This window comes from Lygodium microphyllum, chromosome 17 (assembly GCF_053477565.2).
Source record: "Lygodium microphyllum isolate KBCC chromosome 17, Lygodium_microphyllum_v1.1.10, whole genome shotgun sequence".
In the NCBI taxonomy this organism is placed as follows: domain Eukaryota; kingdom Viridiplantae; phylum Streptophyta; class Polypodiopsida; order Schizaeales; family Lygodiaceae; genus Lygodium; species Lygodium microphyllum.
In genome coordinates, this window is record NC_141151.1 from 18,363,066 (window position 1) to 18,380,201 (window position 17,136).

A 17,136-nucleotide genomic window follows, 5' to 3' on the forward strand; every position below is an offset into this window, starting at 1 on the left:
GGACACTGAATACGATCATGCTGAGGAAACCTGATTCGTTTACGGCCTTGGTGATGTTTTTTTGGCAGTCGGCCTGTCTGATTCCTTGGGCGCTTAGGTGAGATTCCAATTTTCGGATCATTATCACTCTTCTTTGCACCATGCCCGAGTCTTGTCTCCGTCACATTTGCTTGGATCTGCCGAATACTTCCCCTGGATGGCATCTCAATGGTTCTAGGGGCAAGCAATCCAGCTATATGGCTCTGCAATGCTTTCATGTTTTCAATACAGCCCCTGACATCAGCCAGCAGACAAAGAGGTTGCTACGTCCTCAAGTCTTTCCAAACTCCGACGTAGCTCGCTGATTTCAGCCTCCAGACATGCATCTTTCTGCGGTTCCATGATATCCACATTAGCATCAATATCTCCATGCACCCCAACTGCTGGCAATGCTCCTCGCATGGACATAACATGGTCAACCACAGGAAGAGCATCGTGAAGATGTGAGAATTTGGTATGTAAAATTTGTCTTAACCCAAGTAAGTGCTTGCATTCTGTGGTCTGGTCAAGGTAGTCATAGTAACTTGCTTGCACGGAAACATTGTACCAAATGTCCGAGTTTGACTCACTTAAAACCTTGAACAGCATGGACTCCTCACTAACCACTAGGACAGTAGATGGGTGAAGTTCGAAGCGCTTGCATATATGGTATCCCCCTTGCAAGCGCTTTGCATGGTCTTTGGATGCCCCTCTATGTGCATATCTGCCCGCTGACTCTGTGATCCCCTGCTTCATCTTGAACCATTCAAGAGCGTTTCCACCCATCCTTGTGCTCGTCTGACTATCACCAACCAATGCATGCACAAGCTCAGTTATGGATCGATTGATCCTTCCATCTAGCAAGGTGTACTTAATGTACTGCCACAATCGCTCTACCAAGTTTGTCGTGTCAACGTTTCCATGGTAGAACAATCGCCCAAATTTGGGCCACATATATCGCCACTGTGAGCTTCTACCACACCAACCATGAGAAATGTAGCTTGTGACATCTGGAAACTGTGAGTACTTGCGCATGGTTGCATCAAACAATGTGTCAAAGTCTTTCTCACTTGTGCAATGCATTAATTGACTCATTCTCTGGTACAAGTAGTTTCTATCAACGCTTCCAACCTTTGGCAACAAGTTTTCTACCCAAGCTTTCTTGACATGAAACCAGCATAGTAAAATTCTGCATGCTACCAGCTGTCTTTCAGCATCATGGGACTGCCAGCAGTGTGGATCTTCAGCAATGACATTAAGAAGGGCAAAGTACTCTGTAGGAGACTTGTCGATAACAATAGCCGCTGGTCTCACATGATCCATTCTTGCGAATACAGCTTTGATGATTACTGTTAGTGCAGCAATCTCCTGTGCAGTCCCTGGATCAGCCGAACACAGCATGAGCCATAGAGGAATCCCATGCCCAATATGGTTTGGTGCGACGGCTGCGTACAATGGAAGACCGAACATATTGGTTTTGAAAGTGCTATCTAGAGCCCATGCATTGTTAGGAGACAAACGCTTGCACATTTCCAACATCCACTCGTCTTGCAGTATCAAAATAAATGGTTGCTTTGCCACATTTTCAGCAGTTGGATCATATGGCTGCACATACAACACCTTGCCTGCCTCCTTCAACTTACATGCCTCGTGCATCATTGAAACCCAATCATTGTCACATACCTGACTTCCCATTCGCAACTTGTATGCCTGTTGAGCAACCTCTTTTGGTATCATAAAGAATCTATGTCTTGCCCTATCCAAAAGAGGAACTCTGGACATCTGCCATGCTTCTTTCTTTGAGCTCATTTTTGCTACGTGTTTAACTGAACCCACGTCAAAACAAATCATCCACACAACGCATTACATTCTCGTGCACGGGCAGATTGTATCTGTCACTACGAGTACCCGGCTGATGCCCTTTGTGATCTGCGTATAGAAATATTGTAGCCCTGTCAAGCGTTGTTTTGTAAACCACATTCACATGAAAGGGACAGCCACATCGCTTGGATTGTTTAGGTCTTCGCACAGTAGTGCCTCTTCTGTTGGGCTTACCGCTACGATGGCAATCGTACCATTCATACTTGACATCCGGGCAGCTTCTCTTCCATAGCATGCCCTTTCTTAGCCGACTATTGTGCTTGATCTGAATTTCTGCCAACACTTCTTGCACCTCGTCTATCCGACACTGAAATGTCTTAGTCGCATTCTCTTGGGCCAGCAAAGTATGTTTAAACTCTTCAACAGATACACGATGCACTTTTTGACAAGCACAAGCAAGCACCAGGGCAATCACATAGCTTGTTGGAATCCCATGATGCAAGATATCCGTACACCAATACCTTTTCAGAAAGCTGAGAGTTTCAGCCAAGCTCCTGTGACATCCGTGATCTCTATCGAAGTGAGCATCCCAAACGATATCAGACCATTCTTTGACCCATGCAATGTAAAGCTTGTCTTTTGACTTCAAGCACAAACGGCCGTTCGCAGCAATGCATACATTCTCTTTTATTTTTCACCATCTTCGTATATCAATGCTCTTGTACGGACATGCATGCCTCAAGCTCTCGATGGTTGCATGATTTGTGCCAGTAATATCCTGAGTCATTGTCTCATACAGTGGCCTTGTAAAGGCTAAATATTTGGATGACAGGAAATCTTGCGCGTAAGGCACATTTGTGTGTGGCCATTTGCGGTTATCACTTGAAGCATCATGGTCGTTTGTGAAGGAGTTGTTCCTTGCATTGGATTCCTCGCTGCTTTCAGAAACAGAATAAGCATCTGAGGAGTATACATCTAAAGACATGCAATCTTCTCCACTGCTGTCAATGATATTTGCTGGAATTTGATCCTCTCCAGAAGCATATGCCATGGAGCCTGCCATTTGCAAGGATTACAATGTGTTTACTTAGCAGGGGGGTTGCCTTCTTTGCAAAACGCTTGATTCTATGCATCACCGATCAGACCTTATCCATTCTGTGCATCCAGATCAAGCACAAATTCCATTGCACGAATCCATTGCCATGCAAACATTCAAAAGTACCTTATCCAGTCAGTGCATCTAAATCAAGCACGAATTCAGTTGCATTTTGCATTCAAATGTACCTTATCCCTTCAGTGCATCTAGAACAAGCACAATTTCAGTTGCATTCTCCATCCAGATCACACACGAATACAGATCAAGGCATGAATTCTCCGTGCATGTCGCATATTGGGTGCTTCGAAGGTGGTGCAGGCATTCAAATGTACCTTATCCATTCAGTGCATCCAGATCAAGGCACGAATTCTCCATGCATCTTGGGTGCTTCGAAGGTGGTGCAAGTATTCAAATGTACCTTATCCCTTCAGTGCATTCAGACCAAGCACGAATTCTCCATGCATTTCGCATATTGGGTGCTTCAAAGGTGGTGCAAGCATTCAAATGTACCTTATCCCTTCAGTGCATCCAGACCAAGCACGAATTCAGTTGCATTTTGCATTCAAATGTACCTTGTCCATTCATCAGCGCATCCAGATCAAGGCAGGAATTCTCCATGCATGTTGGGTGCTTCGAAGGTGGTGCGAGCGTTCAAATGTACCTTATCCATTCATTCAGTGCATCCAGATCAAGGCACGAATTCTCCATGTATGTTGGGTGCTTCGAAGGTGGTGCGAGCATTCAAATGTACCTTATCCATTCATTCAGTGCATCGAGCTGGATCAAGCACGAATTCAGTTAACTGCATTCTCCATCTCTGCAGATCAAGCACGAATCTAGCTGGATCAAGCTTGGCACGAATTCTCCATGTATATCACGCGCGTACTGGGTTGCTTCAAAGGTGGTGCAAGCCCGGTTTTTTCATTCGAATTTAAACCCTGTTCCCTTTTTTAAAAATAAAAAAGCAAGGCCGGGCACCCTAGGATCCGGGCACTTCCGAGACCGGGCATGCCCGGGACCGGGCACCCCAAGATCCGGGCACTTTCAAGATTGGGCACGTTCGGGGCCGGGCACTTTCGAGACCGGGCACATTCGGAACCGGGCACATTTTGGGCCGAGCACTTCCAAAGCTGGGCACATTCGGAGGAGGCCACGCACGAGGCCGGACATTTTCGGGGACGTGCAGATTCGAAGCAGGGCATGCCCGGAGCCGGGCACTTGGGCGACAAGACATTCTCACGATCAAATTTCGCAGTCAACGGTGATTGACGGCCTAGATGATCGGATGTGATGGGGGCAAAAAGGGGGCCGTCGATCACCACTCTCCCCTCCTTAAAGACACGAGGAGTGATGGTAGCACCTTGGTGTATGTGCCTCATGATCTCAATGGGGCTCCCTAGAAGGAAGAAGGCATTGCTATTGAGAGAGAGAGGAGAGAGAGAGAGAGCCCTTAACCGGTAGCCTAAAGCATTCATGAGCAGTCTAAAACTTACAGGTGGTTGTCAGATATCTCTTGGCAAGAAGGGTTTTGGTTTGGTCGTTTGCCTACGCGTGGCCTGCTGCGGCTCTGAGAAAACGGAGCTTCTCCCGAGTCACTAGCGAGCATTTTATTGGCATGCCAATGGACAGCGATATTTCGAGCACAATTGAAATGCAAAAGGGGGCCGAGACGCGGTTCTGTTTTGATTTGAATTTGCCGGGTAACGAAGAACAAGCAAGATCGTGAGCAGGTGGTCATATTGTTAGGACGATGAAGGCAGATACCGACAACCCAAAGGGCCGAGGTACAAGCTTCGTGGCTCTCGCTTTCCCTCAATCTCTGCTTCTTATTGTGTTCGGCGGTTTTTGTTCAGGTAAAATTGTTTTAATCACCGGTGTAACAAGGGGTTTGGGGCGAGCGTTGGCCCTGGAGCTCGCCAACAGGGGACATTCGATCGTGGGTTGCTCTAGGAACGAGCAAAGCCTCGATGCTGTGCAGAAGCTCATGAACGATGACTCAATGCATCTTTTCAAAAAAGTTGACGTTGTGAGTAAGCACTATCTTCCCCCGATTCTATGCTTTCTCTGATTTTGTACTTGTGAGTGCTGCTTGCTGCTGTCCTCCGTTCTTGTATACGCATATGCATGTATGTACAGATACGTGCCTGCATTGCACGCATGCCTACATGTATGTTATGCCAATTAATGCAGGTCTAAGGTCTTGAGTTGACAGGCTTCTGATGCTAGCGTGGCAGAGTTTGCAAAGGTGGTTGTGCAATCCAAAGGCGTGCCAGACATAATTGGTAAGTTCAATACTCTGGTTGCGTATTTGATCTGGAAGATCACAAAGCTTCAGTTCTCACTTCTTTTTTGACATTAGTAAATAATGCAGGCATCATTAACGAGAATAAAAAGCTGTGGGAGGTCACTGCAGCAGAATTCAGTGTGATTATAGATATTAATGTCAAAGGCCCAGCCAACATAATGAGACATTTTCTCCCCTACATGATCTCAAGGAAACAAGGCATTGTGATTAATATGACTTCAGGATGGGGCCGTTCTGGTGCTGCTGAAGTAAGTTTGGTCTCATGTACTTTTTAAAGAAATTACAAAATGGAGTATCAATATCAAATATTTCAGATCTTCAATTAGTTAAGAAGGTTGAAACTCTTAAATGGTTGTACATGTAACAAGAGGCACATGTCTATCTGGTTTAGAAAAGGTAATATATTAGGCATATTATTTTGAGTTTGTTAGAGACAGGTTCTGGCATTTACAGTACTGTCAATCAAGGATACCACACGTAGTAGCAGCATTAGGCCTCAACATGAGATCGGCCAAGAGATGTCTTTGTTAGAAGTGAGTGTAGTGATGGAAGCGTAGAAGACTGCTGCAATAGGCTGCATAACACAAGAGAAAAGAGAAAATAGAAGAACATTGCAAAGAGAGAACTTAGAGATATGCTCTGTGGAATCCATACCAAACATGAAGAATTGTGTATAATAGTGAGTCATTGATTGTGTAGGTGCTAATATCAGCTCCCTCTCTCCAATAGAACTTGCTCTAGAAGATTGTAAGTAATGAATAAATGGTGAGGTGAGAGCCAACCAATAAATAGACCAAAACTAGCAAAAAGTCGGCCATCATAAATAATGACAAAATACACAAGTCAGCTAGTTAAAATGCCAAGTTGGCCATATATAAGGTCCCAATAAATTAGGTGCTTGTAGAAAGAAATGTACAATAATGTGCTCAGCCCATGATACATTGTATATGCATAGACTCACTCATGAGTTGTTTAATTTGCTAACACCCTATCTTAGGTCATGGGTAATTTGATACAACACTATGATACAATGATAATGACTCATCATAATCCATTAGACAAGGACCATTGGAATACGACCATGGATATCCAAGCAATGGATGATCAAGCCACCACCAAGGTGCCTTAGAGAGAAATTGATGCTGATGTTGATTGTACTAGCTCTTGGATATAGAGTAGAATCATAGTAGCTCTGTATGTCTATCCACAATGTCTAGCTGTAGGATTTTAAGACTAGATAGTGAAGAAGGTAAGTATTGCTAATACCATTGTTGGCTTAGGTGTGGAGTAATTTTGTGATTAATTTAATGAAAAATGAATGACAATGAAAGAATTAATCAATGCATGACAACACTCCATCACAAATGAGAAGCAGTGTATTAATGAGTGAGAGAGAATACAACACTCAACGCAATTAGCAATGAAAATGCAATAATTATATGCTAATGACACGCAAAGTGTCTTTTTATAATAGAATAAAGCCCCAAGAAGTTAAAAGTCAAAGGAAACCCTAACCTTGTTGTTACTTTGTGCCTAGGATACTAGGGACAACAATTGCATTTAATGACAATTTAAGAGCGTAGGGAGCTTGGATCATGGATCAAAGGGCATCCATGCATAGTCTATGAGATGCCCTACAAAGGATGCCCGAAAGCTATCATCAATTTGCGGAATCGGAAATCAATTCTTAATTGTGAGCTTATTCAGAGCACGATAATCACTAGATTCCATTCTTAATCGTGATCTTATTCAAAGCATGGTAATTAATGTACATATGCCATGAACCATTCTTCTTTTGCACCAAAAGCACAGGTGAGCAAAAAGGGGATGAGCTAGGTTGAATCAATTCTTTTTTTAACAGCTCATCAACTTAGCTCATTATCTTTTGTTGGATTGCACTTGCCTTGCATGGTGCCTTATTAGGATGGCTATTGCTAGGGATCAAATCTATGGCATGATCATTTGGCCTCTTAGGCGGTAGTTGTTTTAGAAGTGATTGTGAGAAGCAATCAGCATACATTTTCAGAAATGACGTGCAATCTTTATTCAAACTAGACATGTTTCCATTAGTCACACTATCATCTTTATCCTTGATAAGAACCAAGCACGCTAAATAATTTTTCTTTACTTTAGAAATGGCTGAAGTAGATACAACAGGGATCGATTCCCCTTTTAGCTTTACATCAGGAGTATGGGTCTTGCACTAATGCTGAATAGTAATGACTTTGTCATGGGAGTCAAATTAAATCAATCACTGTATGTACACGATGACACCGAGGCATACCAAGCAATACATCATAACCCTTCAATGGTGCAATGAAGAACTCTTTGTTGTCCAGATAACCTTGAATGTGTAAACGAAGCTTTGCAATAAGAGGTGATGACAGGCATTGTGTGGCCCTTGCATGCCATATCAATCTCTCCCATCTCATCCTCTTTGATGCCTAGATGGGTTGCCATATTTGTAGAGATTAAATTTTCTCGTGCCCCATTGTCAAAGACGATCAAAGCATGTTGATCCTTGACTTTTTCCCATGCTCTACAAAGTAGCATCAGTTGAAGTTTTGGGTATTTTACCCTTTGCATCCTCTTTGTTTTGAGTCTTTTCAGCTTGTTGTTTGTCAGGATGGTTCCTTGCCATATGCCCCTCTTGCTCACATGCAGCCATTAGTTCTTTGCATTGGGCAAGAGTTTTCCATGTTCTTACTTGTTGTTTTTGCCTCTTTTCAAGCCTATTTGCAGATCTTCCCTTTTTATTAGCCTTGCAAGTTTGCTTCGGTGTCTTATCCTTATCACCCTTGAAGCTTGAAGACTTCCCATGTAGCAAAGTATCAATAGTAAATGCTGTCTTGATGAGTTGTGACATGCTAGTCACAATGGTCTTGATGCAAAAATCTTGAATCTCTTTGGGCAGCCCACAACAATACTTTTCAATTTGCTCATAAAGGGCAATAGCATGATAAGAAGTCACAAGCAACAACACCTCTCAAAACTTCTTGCTATATTGTTCCAAATGCCATGCTTTTCCAAATCAGTCTCAAAGGTATTCGTCGATCATGTAGAAGCAAACCTTTGCTTAAGCTGAATCCAAGTTGATGATGGTTGACCTTGCATCCAAATTATAGACCGCCATTGCAATTCATTCCCTTTTAGAAAAGCAGGTGTTTTTTGGATTTTTGAAGACTCAATGAAGTTTTCCCTTGAGTAGGCTATATCAAACTATTGAATGGTCAATGCTTTCAATCTATCTTGTGCCCCCCTAAAAAATTCAAGCTTCACTTTTTTACCACCCTTATCACAGTCCTTTGGTTTGCCTTCTGGTGCCAAACTATCATAGGCAGGTGGCTGCAAAAAGGGTGAACTTGCTATGCTAACATTTTGACCAGCATTAAATGGTGCATTTACATAACCAACAGCCATCCCATGAGTGTCAAACATATTGAGCTGCATAGATGCATTACCAAACATGTCACTTTGTGCCCCAAGCATTATGCCAACATTGCTATACATTGGGTTTTGCATTCCACTTCCCATACCTAGATACATTTGGCCTTGCATAGGTGGCTGCATACCGTGTACATTAGGGCGATGCATTCCCATGGTTGAAGTATTTTGAGCCATTTCTTGGGAAAATCGATCCATCTCTAAAGTATCCTTGGTGACCCACATTGGTATGCATGCCTTGCTGTCCATAACTGAATGGATGGGCACTTTCAAGTTGGCCTTTGCATATTGATGGATTGCTTTACATGCACCATTTGTCTTTGCTCATTATCTACATTGGGAACATCATGAGATTGCTTTGGCTCTTCCTATGGTACATCTTGTTGTCCCCAAGCTCTAGAGGATGACTTTCTCTTCTTGCCTCTATTGTCCCTTCCAAAGGATCCTTTGTCAATTGGGCAAAGATATCAGTTGTTGTCCTTAATTGGACTGGTCATCATATTCTTCATCTTCTTGTTGGTCATCAACATCAATAAGCCTAGAAGGACCCCCATTTCAATCTACACCAACATTTTCAAAATTTTGTCCATGCTAAGTGCGTTGTCTAAGATCAAGCAATGCATTTTCCCCTTCATTTAGTAAATATTTGGATTGAGAGGCATCATCTTTGCTTGATCCCATCTCACCGTATCAAGAAATTTCTGCTATAATGCTTAGCTAATTATAGTTTCAGGAATAAAGCAATGCTTTTGACTTCCAATCAAGTGTCATGGGCCCACCAAATCAAGGGAATTGATGGTATCTCGACAATGGAACCATGAAAACAACATTTCTTCTTTGAAAGGGTGGTGATGACTTGATTAAGCACTTACCATAGCAAGCATGAAATTCACGTAAACTGAAAACACAAATATTACCAAATAATCTTGGACATTAGACTCTCAGTTGGCCCCAAAACTTGGCGCCCCATGCGGTATTTCTTTAGCTTCTATTAGAATTGGAGGAAGTACATTGAGATTTGGCTCCAATCTCCTTCATTATCCAAGGTCTTTTACTTTCAAAAATGACTAGCAAGCTTTCAATTTGATTTGCCCCTTGATCAAAAAGGGGATCGGCCTTTGGTTGACCCTTGGTGGGTCAAAATGACCCCCAAATTTAATTGGGATGGCTGGCTTCTTGAAATCTCTAGCAATTCCTTGAATTCTAGTTGCTGATTCCAAGTACTAAGCCTTCAATTTCTTGGCATGGGATCCCGAGGTGGCTGCTAAACCTTGATTTTTGCTGTGAATTAGGGTTTACAGTAGTTAATGCTCTTGCTGTCCACCTTCTATGGCTCAACTTTGATGAAAATGGCTGTGATCTATTGAGGGATTGCTAGCAGATGAGAGAGGAAGCCAAGGAGAGAGATATCTCTAGCTTTTGTCATGAGAGAGTGCTTGAATCTACTTGTTGAATGTTGTGCAACAACATTTAATGGTGATGCACAGCAGTAGAGCCCCTTGATGGCTGTCACCCTGCCCAGAATGGAGTCGCCAGTAGCTGAACACCCTCTTGATGCTGTCACTAGGTCTTGGACTGCCTCTTGATCACTGGAAATGCCTTGAATTAAGAGGCAACCTGCTGTAGCAACATCTCTCTTGTCTCTCTCCACTCTAGAATGGTTGGAATGACCCTTCACCAGCCTGCAATAGCAGCCTTTTTCCCAATTGCACGGGAAAGTTTGCCACTTGGCAGCTTTCCAAATGAAATTTTCAGCCATTAAAATTAGTTTTGTCATCCATTAGTTGCCTAGCATCGTTACTAGCCATCTTGACTTGGTCTTTTGCTGTTCGGAGGCTTTCCTACCCTAGTGCAATGGCCTGGACATCATGTATAGCACCATCTACGCTGTAGATCTGTAAACATCATCGTTTGGAGTCTTGGCAGTCTGTTTGCAGCCTTTGCAACTTGTTCTCCGTTTAGCCGATTTGATTCTACCTTCTGTTTTGGATTGATCAGTCGCTTTTGTGATTTTCCACACCAGCAAAATTTGCATTTTGTATCTCCTACAGGCCGTGATCAGATTTGTATCAAATTTGGTGGCATTGTTGCACCATCACCTTTGATTCTGATCTACCAAGAGACTATGTAACTGGGGATAGGGGCAAATCTAGTGGGAAAGAATGTATAATGCTTGGGCACACCCACATATATCTGCTCATACTCTTGGTAGACGATGGGACTTGTGGATGTAGATGACATGGCCTAGGGAGCATGCATGAGAAGGATTGCACGATGCATGAAGCACATGTGTGAGAAGGATTGCACGAGGCAAGAAGTGCATGTGCGGAAGGTGAAAGGTGAGATAGACAATGGTGTGCAGCAAATTGTGGTAGTAGGTTGCACGATGGATGATCATGAAGTTAGGGCGACATGTTTGTTGGTTCTACATGTGCTGTCAAGAGTCTCCTCCAGAAAACACTCAGGTTAGTGTGCATGCTGGCACTGAATTATCCAACTGCATAGCCTAAGCCAGTGTAAAAGGATGAATCCAATGAACTAAATGCTTGGCTAGCTTTTGAAGTGCTTGAATAAAAGCGTTGATGTGCCTTTTCGCTGTCAATGTACCCCTTGCTTGGAGGAGATGATCTCAATGAGGCATTCTATGGGAGCTGGAACAGTCTGAAACTACAGTGTTTGCCAAAAGTGAACTGCCTTGGGCTGTGTGGTTGCTGGTACTCCTGAAACTGAAGCTGTGTTGTTTTGCATGCATACTATTGAGGCAGAAATTGGAGCAAGCCAGGGGTCTAGTTGCTCTTCCTGCTGGAAGAGCTGGACCCAAAATCGGTAGGATGTTTGGGCTCTTGTGGGTGGGAGACGCCAGGGGCAGCTCTGACCTGCTGAAGACTGGCTCTGCTCCAATTATAGCATGCTGCCTACATGGCAGGGGCTGTGATCCTGCAGATAGACTTGATGGATCATGCAACACATCCTGAACAAGCAAAACACTGGGCAAAGACACTGGATACTGGAAAGGCTGATGCTGACTGGCTCAATCAAAGTTAATTAATGCAGGTCAGCATGATAACATAATTAGGTGAGACAGAAACAATGCAAAATGTTAATATCAGGAATAGATGATATCAATCCTGATCTGCGATTCACTCAAGTCATTCTTGCTGAAGGCACAAGCACGCTGTCATACTGAATCATCAAACTGTGGTGTTCTCATTAGTTAGCTTTTCCAAATCCCCACTGTCCACTTAGAAGTGGGAGTGATCTTGTGTCACTAATGGTGTTGATGAACGTAAAGGTGAAGGATTGGGTCTCAAAATCAGTGAACTTGGGAGAATTTCATAGACCTCCTTAGCCAAAGACGGATGAAGAAATTTGGTTCTTTTTGTGACCATACAAAAGCTACTTCAATATTTCTAAAGTTGGATCTGTATCATTTGACTACCATACTTCCCTAATAGCTCATCCAATGCTGAATTGTGGTTTGTGGGTTACCTGGCAAGACAAAAGCATTATCTGATTCTTTCCTACTCAATTGATATGCTGTGCATGATGCGTTTCGCACCATCACACCACCCAGAAGTTGGCAGAAAAGTCATTAGTTGTCTTCTAGACAATTATATCAAGTTCTATAGTGAATCCTGATGGAGTTACAGCAGGATTCTGATTTGTTATTCTGTTCCTGTGCCCAAACTGTGGCTTGTCTCCTCTTTTGATATTTCTCAATGACCATCTTGGGTTTGGAATTTCCCCTTGTCTTTTGTTTTTGTATTCAAAAATTTGCTTGTTTCTCAATAACCAGTGGCTTATATTTCAGAGCCAACTTTTCTGAATGGGGTCTTGCAAGAGATCTATGTTGAGCAGCCATCACGCTTCTGAGTACCAGGATCAGTGGATTGGGTGCATTGCTAAGGGTAACTCTTTCTAGACTGCCCACTCAGCATTGCTTCATGTTGTAAGATTCAAATCCCTGTCTCCATATGGGTGTAGCAAGGGATGCATTCGTTTGTAGATGGATGACTTGATCATTATATGTAATTATTTTGATGACAGCACATTTGTTCATCCCCAGCTTTCACACTTCTACCATGGATATATCCCCCACATGTATTACTCAAAGCTTACATCTTCTCTTCATAGCTCAAAAAATATTTTGTTGGTTCATGGGCTTGTTTCCTTTTACCACTGTGTCCCATATCAACTTCGGTTCGCGTCTACAAGCTAAGTCCAGATTATAGTAGTTTTCGTAAGCAAGTCTCGTTGGTAGTCTGAAAAGTTGTATGTCTTCGTGCCTTGGTGTTTGGCCATGACCTACTTCTGGCTCTCTTGGGATCTGACCTAAGTTCTCCATAAAGTCCATTGGTAGATGATATATTTACTCCTTTTCCACTTGCATGTTTTGTGAAAGGGAGTACTCTGTAAAGATTGTTTTGTCTATGTGTAGAGCAGCACGTTTGCTAGGGGCAGGACACTCTGATGTAGTGGCGAAAGCTCGCATGTCCTCTCTTCCACAGTAGTAAGTACATTCTATCTGGCTCATGGGTTTTTGTTCTTTACCACTAGATTGTACTCTCCTTTATGGACTTGTACCGGCCACTTTAAGGGTTTGTATTTTTTAATCGTTCCTTTTATGTGAAGTTGGCTGGCAAGCTGTGTTTTTCCTTGCCTAACCGCTATTAGTTGGTGCTCTTGCTGGTACGAAGAATACTTAAATTTGGTGCTTTTAAGTATTTGTGTAGAGCTTGAGGGATTCTTGGACCTTATTGACTTGGTTGGTGTGGTATGCTCTCCTTTCCTACTGGAACGAGATAGAGAGGGCGAGGTAGAGGGGCAGGGGCTTACACATTGGTTTTGGCAGGTTGCACCTTACTGTGCGTCGAAGTGGGCCATTGAGGGACTTAGTAGAGCAGTTGCAAAGGAGGTCGCAGAAGGAGTTGCAGTGATTGCCTTGAATCCTGGAGTTGTTAATACGGACATGTTGACTTCGTGTTTTGGTGCTTCGGCTTCCTTGTACCCCAGCCCGGACTCATGGTAAGTTGATTATTGGAAGATTTCAAACTTCGACTTGTAGAAGTCTGGTTGATTTGGCAAATTCATTTGCGCTTTCACCAACATTGACAGTGCTGTCTTGCTTGTATAGGGCACTACAAGCAGCCGATGCAGTACTCAGATTATCTGCCAAAGACAATGGAGCATCTTTAAATGTGTAACCGATGGGTCTTACTTACACTGCATTTCCATCAAACAAGTAACAATTGAGTGGTGTAAACTCTTGGCTTACAGATGCGCAAATCTCTATATGAGAGTGTGCTCTCTCACTCTGAAGAAGTCAGTACGTGTAAAGTTTTTTCTTGATCCCATATGCAACAATAGTAAAGATGGGTAACCCTGTCAGCGTAATGGCGTCATATGGGCGCCCAAAACCCATTTGGATGCTACTCTCACTCGCGCGCGCGCGCGGGCACACACTCAGAACTCTCTGTTACATTGCTATGCACGTGTGCACAAGACGCATCCTTCGCATTACACGTGCTCCTCCTACTGCATTCAATTTGCTGCAATCCTAACTCAATTTCTAAGTTCCTTGATGACTTGTACATTGTGGGTCTTGATAAGTCCCCTAGTAATCCCTCTTTCTTTTACAAGCAGCTGATCGAAAGGCCTGCTAGGAATCGGAAGGCGGAATGCCCTCAACACTTACACGCATTTCAGGCGAGGCAGTTTGGGTCCACGACCGAGCACGAGTTCTCGCCAGCGCACCCGGGCTCACGACTTTGGCGTAGGTTGCTTTCAACGCTGTGGACCATGCAAACTGCATCCTTAGGGTGAGAGCGAGTGACGAGGGGCACACACAGTGTGTGCCCCCTTGTCATAACTATATGAAATATGCGGATAAAACGTGTGTTTCTCACCCTCAGCTACCTATCTATGTATTACAAAACCTTTGAGGAAATAAAACATGACATGCGCCAAACTGGCACCTTGCATGGTCAGATTATAGCAGCTGCCTCTGCCGTCGTGAGGTATATTCATCGTAATGGACATGAAAGTTAGATGTTAAAGACTTAGTTATCTCATTTTACTATATGTACATGTCTAGAGTAGAGTTAGGCTCACATATTATGGCAGCGGCATGTTTTTACTTGAATACTTAAATCACCAAAGACAATGAAAGAACGATATTGGCATATCTATATGAATCCTTAAATTATCTAAGACATTGAAAGGTGTTATGCAATGCAACTAGCTCTAGGCACTTATGGGTAATGATTATTCACATGTCCGTACCGATGCTTGAGGCTTGTTGAACCTACAAATTGTGATGCGGTGTTGGTCTTGCTTGATCAATTTCATTTCAAGTGGTCTTTTGATGGGGAACATTCTCAATGCTTACATCACTTGCGAGAGAATAGGGGGAAAAAGATTGTTGTGCAAATTTGTGATGTGAGCTACACGAATGGCAAATTCAATCTTTGTTTTGTGTTGATGCTATTTTATGATGATGATGTATAGCTCGTCCCTTCTCTTTTGTTGAAATAGATGAAAATAAAGTACAACTCCTCACACAATATGATAAAAGTCAAAGGTCATAGGAGGGAAAACTTTAAACATATTAATTTAAATTTGTTGATTCCAAGTGTTTTTTCTAAATAATGTCTTAGTGAAATGTACAAGGCTACTAGTTGACAATAAATATCGAACAAATTGTTAGTGTCTTAGAACTCAATATTAATGTAGTGATAGGCTTATGCAAATGGTTTTTGTATGGGGATCAATTTGCACAAGGAACTTAAAAAGATGTAGGTTGAGGATATTAAAGCACAAGGAGCATTGGAAGGATAAGTAGTGATGGAGGAAGCTATCATCATAGAGGCATGATTGAGCAAAAACCAAATGTGTGGGAGTTGTTTGAAAGTGAAATATACTCGATTCTTTGAGACTTAGCGTGTCAAATCCCACCCTAAAGTTTCATTCCCTTCAATGTGGGATGCTCCCCTTTATATAGCTATTCTTAAATAGAATAAAAAGTAGAAAAGGGTTTGAAAAATATTCAAGCCACTATCTCCTCTCAATGTGTTGTGCACACATCGGCTTACTCCCCCAATTATCTTTTCCCTTCCATGGCATGATCTTCATGTCTCTTGGCCTCTTGGTCTACAAGTTTTGAGGGTCGTATTAGCATATAGAGGGAGGGGGGTGTCCTCCATGCTTTGCTTCTCTAAGGCGTGTTCAAGGTTGAGAGTCATATTCCCCTTGGGAGTCGAGTTTTCCAATCCACTATGCAAGTGCATGCACTTGTGTCTTGGTCCTTGATTAGCCTAAGTGCTTCGTATCATTCTCTTGTAAGATTTAGTCTAGTAGTTTGAGGGTTTTTGTGTGTTTGTAGGTGTGTTTAAGCTTTAAAAGAGCTTGTTTTTTTTTGAGTGTATTAGTGGTTTGGCTCTATTATGTTCCTTGATCTTTCTTTGCATGTGATATATACCCTTTGTTAGTCTCAATGTTTGTAGATTATGCTTATAGGGTTTAGCTTAGGGTTTTTTTCTTATGGGTTTAGTTTCTTGAGGAGGGCTTGTGTTCTTTAGAGTTGTCAAATTTTAAGGGTTCTTTGTCTCAATCTTATGGCTTTAATTCAAGTTCCACTTAGCCCTTAGTGGATTCTCAAGATTATGTTTCTTGTGACTAATGTATACTTTGACCTTATTCAAATTCAATTGTTGCCTAGACTATAATGCCTAGCCAACCATTTCCTATTTTGAGCTTTGGGATCATGATGTTTGGGAAACCTATCATAGCTTTTAATAGTTGAGTCCTACAACTAAGATAGGTGAATTGTGGATACATGATGCTTGCCTTGCAAGAGACCCTTATGTCTTCTAAAGTTTGATTAAGCATGCCCATGTCTCAACACATGTAAGAGCTTTGGGATCATGATGTTTGGGAAACCTATCATAGCTTTTAATAGTTGAGTCCTACGACTAAGATAGGTGAATTGTGGATACATGATGCTTGCCTTGCAAGAGACCCTTATGTCTTCTAAAGTTTGATTAAGCATGCCCATGTCTCAACACATGTAAGGGGTTGAACATAGGGCAAGTCCCTTTTGGAGCATTTACCATGCAAGTATTGTTGAGGTATTGTTATCAATGACATCATGTGTGCTTGCATGATCCTCATATTGCATCTCTGTTGTCCATGAGATCATGTGCTAGCTAGGTTTCATGAGTGATTTGCATCTTGTATTGATGCAATGCATGAAAATCATATGCTAACTAGGTCATGCGATTGATTTTTAATTGCTAGTGACTTGTTTGGGTGGCAGGGATTTAATCCCTGTCATCTGCTCCTGCTTAAAGTGGCATATATAATATGCACTTAATGTCAACATTTTAAATGGCCCCCTCAGCCCACTCGTCTTTTCACGATAAATCCTCAACAAGCAAGGCCCGAGGGCTAGGAA

At 42.5% G+C, this 17,136-nt stretch overlaps 2 protein-coding genes across 3 annotated transcripts; one reads left to right on the forward strand and one right to left on the reverse strand.

Moving 5' to 3' along the window:
* Positions 1–279: 279 nt before the first annotated feature.
* LOC148021636 (uncharacterized) lies at positions 280–1,713 on the reverse strand. Its single transcript, XM_087698083.1, has one exon. It carries the CDS (start codon positions 1,711–1,713, stop codon positions 280–282), a length of 1,434 nt encoding a protein of 477 aa, XP_087554209.1.
* Positions 1,714–4,289: 2,576 nt separating this feature from the next.
* On the forward strand, positions 4,290–14,792 carry LOC148021637 (NADPH-dependent pterin aldehyde reductase-like). Of its 2 annotated transcripts, none has more exons than XM_087697102.1 (6): positions 4,290–4,719; positions 4,789–4,961; positions 5,148–5,217; positions 5,295–5,488; positions 13,537–13,709; positions 13,819–14,792. In XM_087697102.1, the coding sequence occupies exons 1-6, from the start codon at positions 4,686–4,688 to the stop codon at positions 13,886–13,888; spliced, it is 714 nt and encodes a 237-aa protein (XP_087553228.1). In that variant the 5' UTR covers positions 4,290–4,685; the 3' UTR covers positions 13,889–14,792. The 2 variants fall into 2 exon arrangements, with proteins under 2 accessions (XP_087553228.1, XP_087553229.1); XM_087697103.1 differs by having other exon boundaries at positions 5,307–5,488; positions 13,819–14,791.
* Positions 14,793–17,136: the final 2,344 nt, after the last annotated feature.

Bases quoted from the DNA above. Each gene is read 5' to 3' on its own strand.
- LOC148021636 (XM_087698083.1), bottom strand. From the start codon at position 1,713: ATGGGAAGTCAGGTATGTGACAATGATTGGGTTTCAATGATGCACGAG.
- LOC148021637 (XM_087697102.1), top strand. From the start codon at position 4,686: ATGAAGGCAGATACCGACAACCCAAAGGGCCGAG. The intron at 4,720-4,788 runs GTACAAGCTTCG...GTTTTTGTTCAG, and splicing joins CGACAACCCAAAGGGCCGAG to GTAAAATTGTTTTAATCACC. The intron at 5,218-5,294 runs GTAAGTTCAATA...TTTTGACATTAG, and splicing joins AGGCGTGCCAGACATAATTG to TAAATAATGCAGGCATCATT.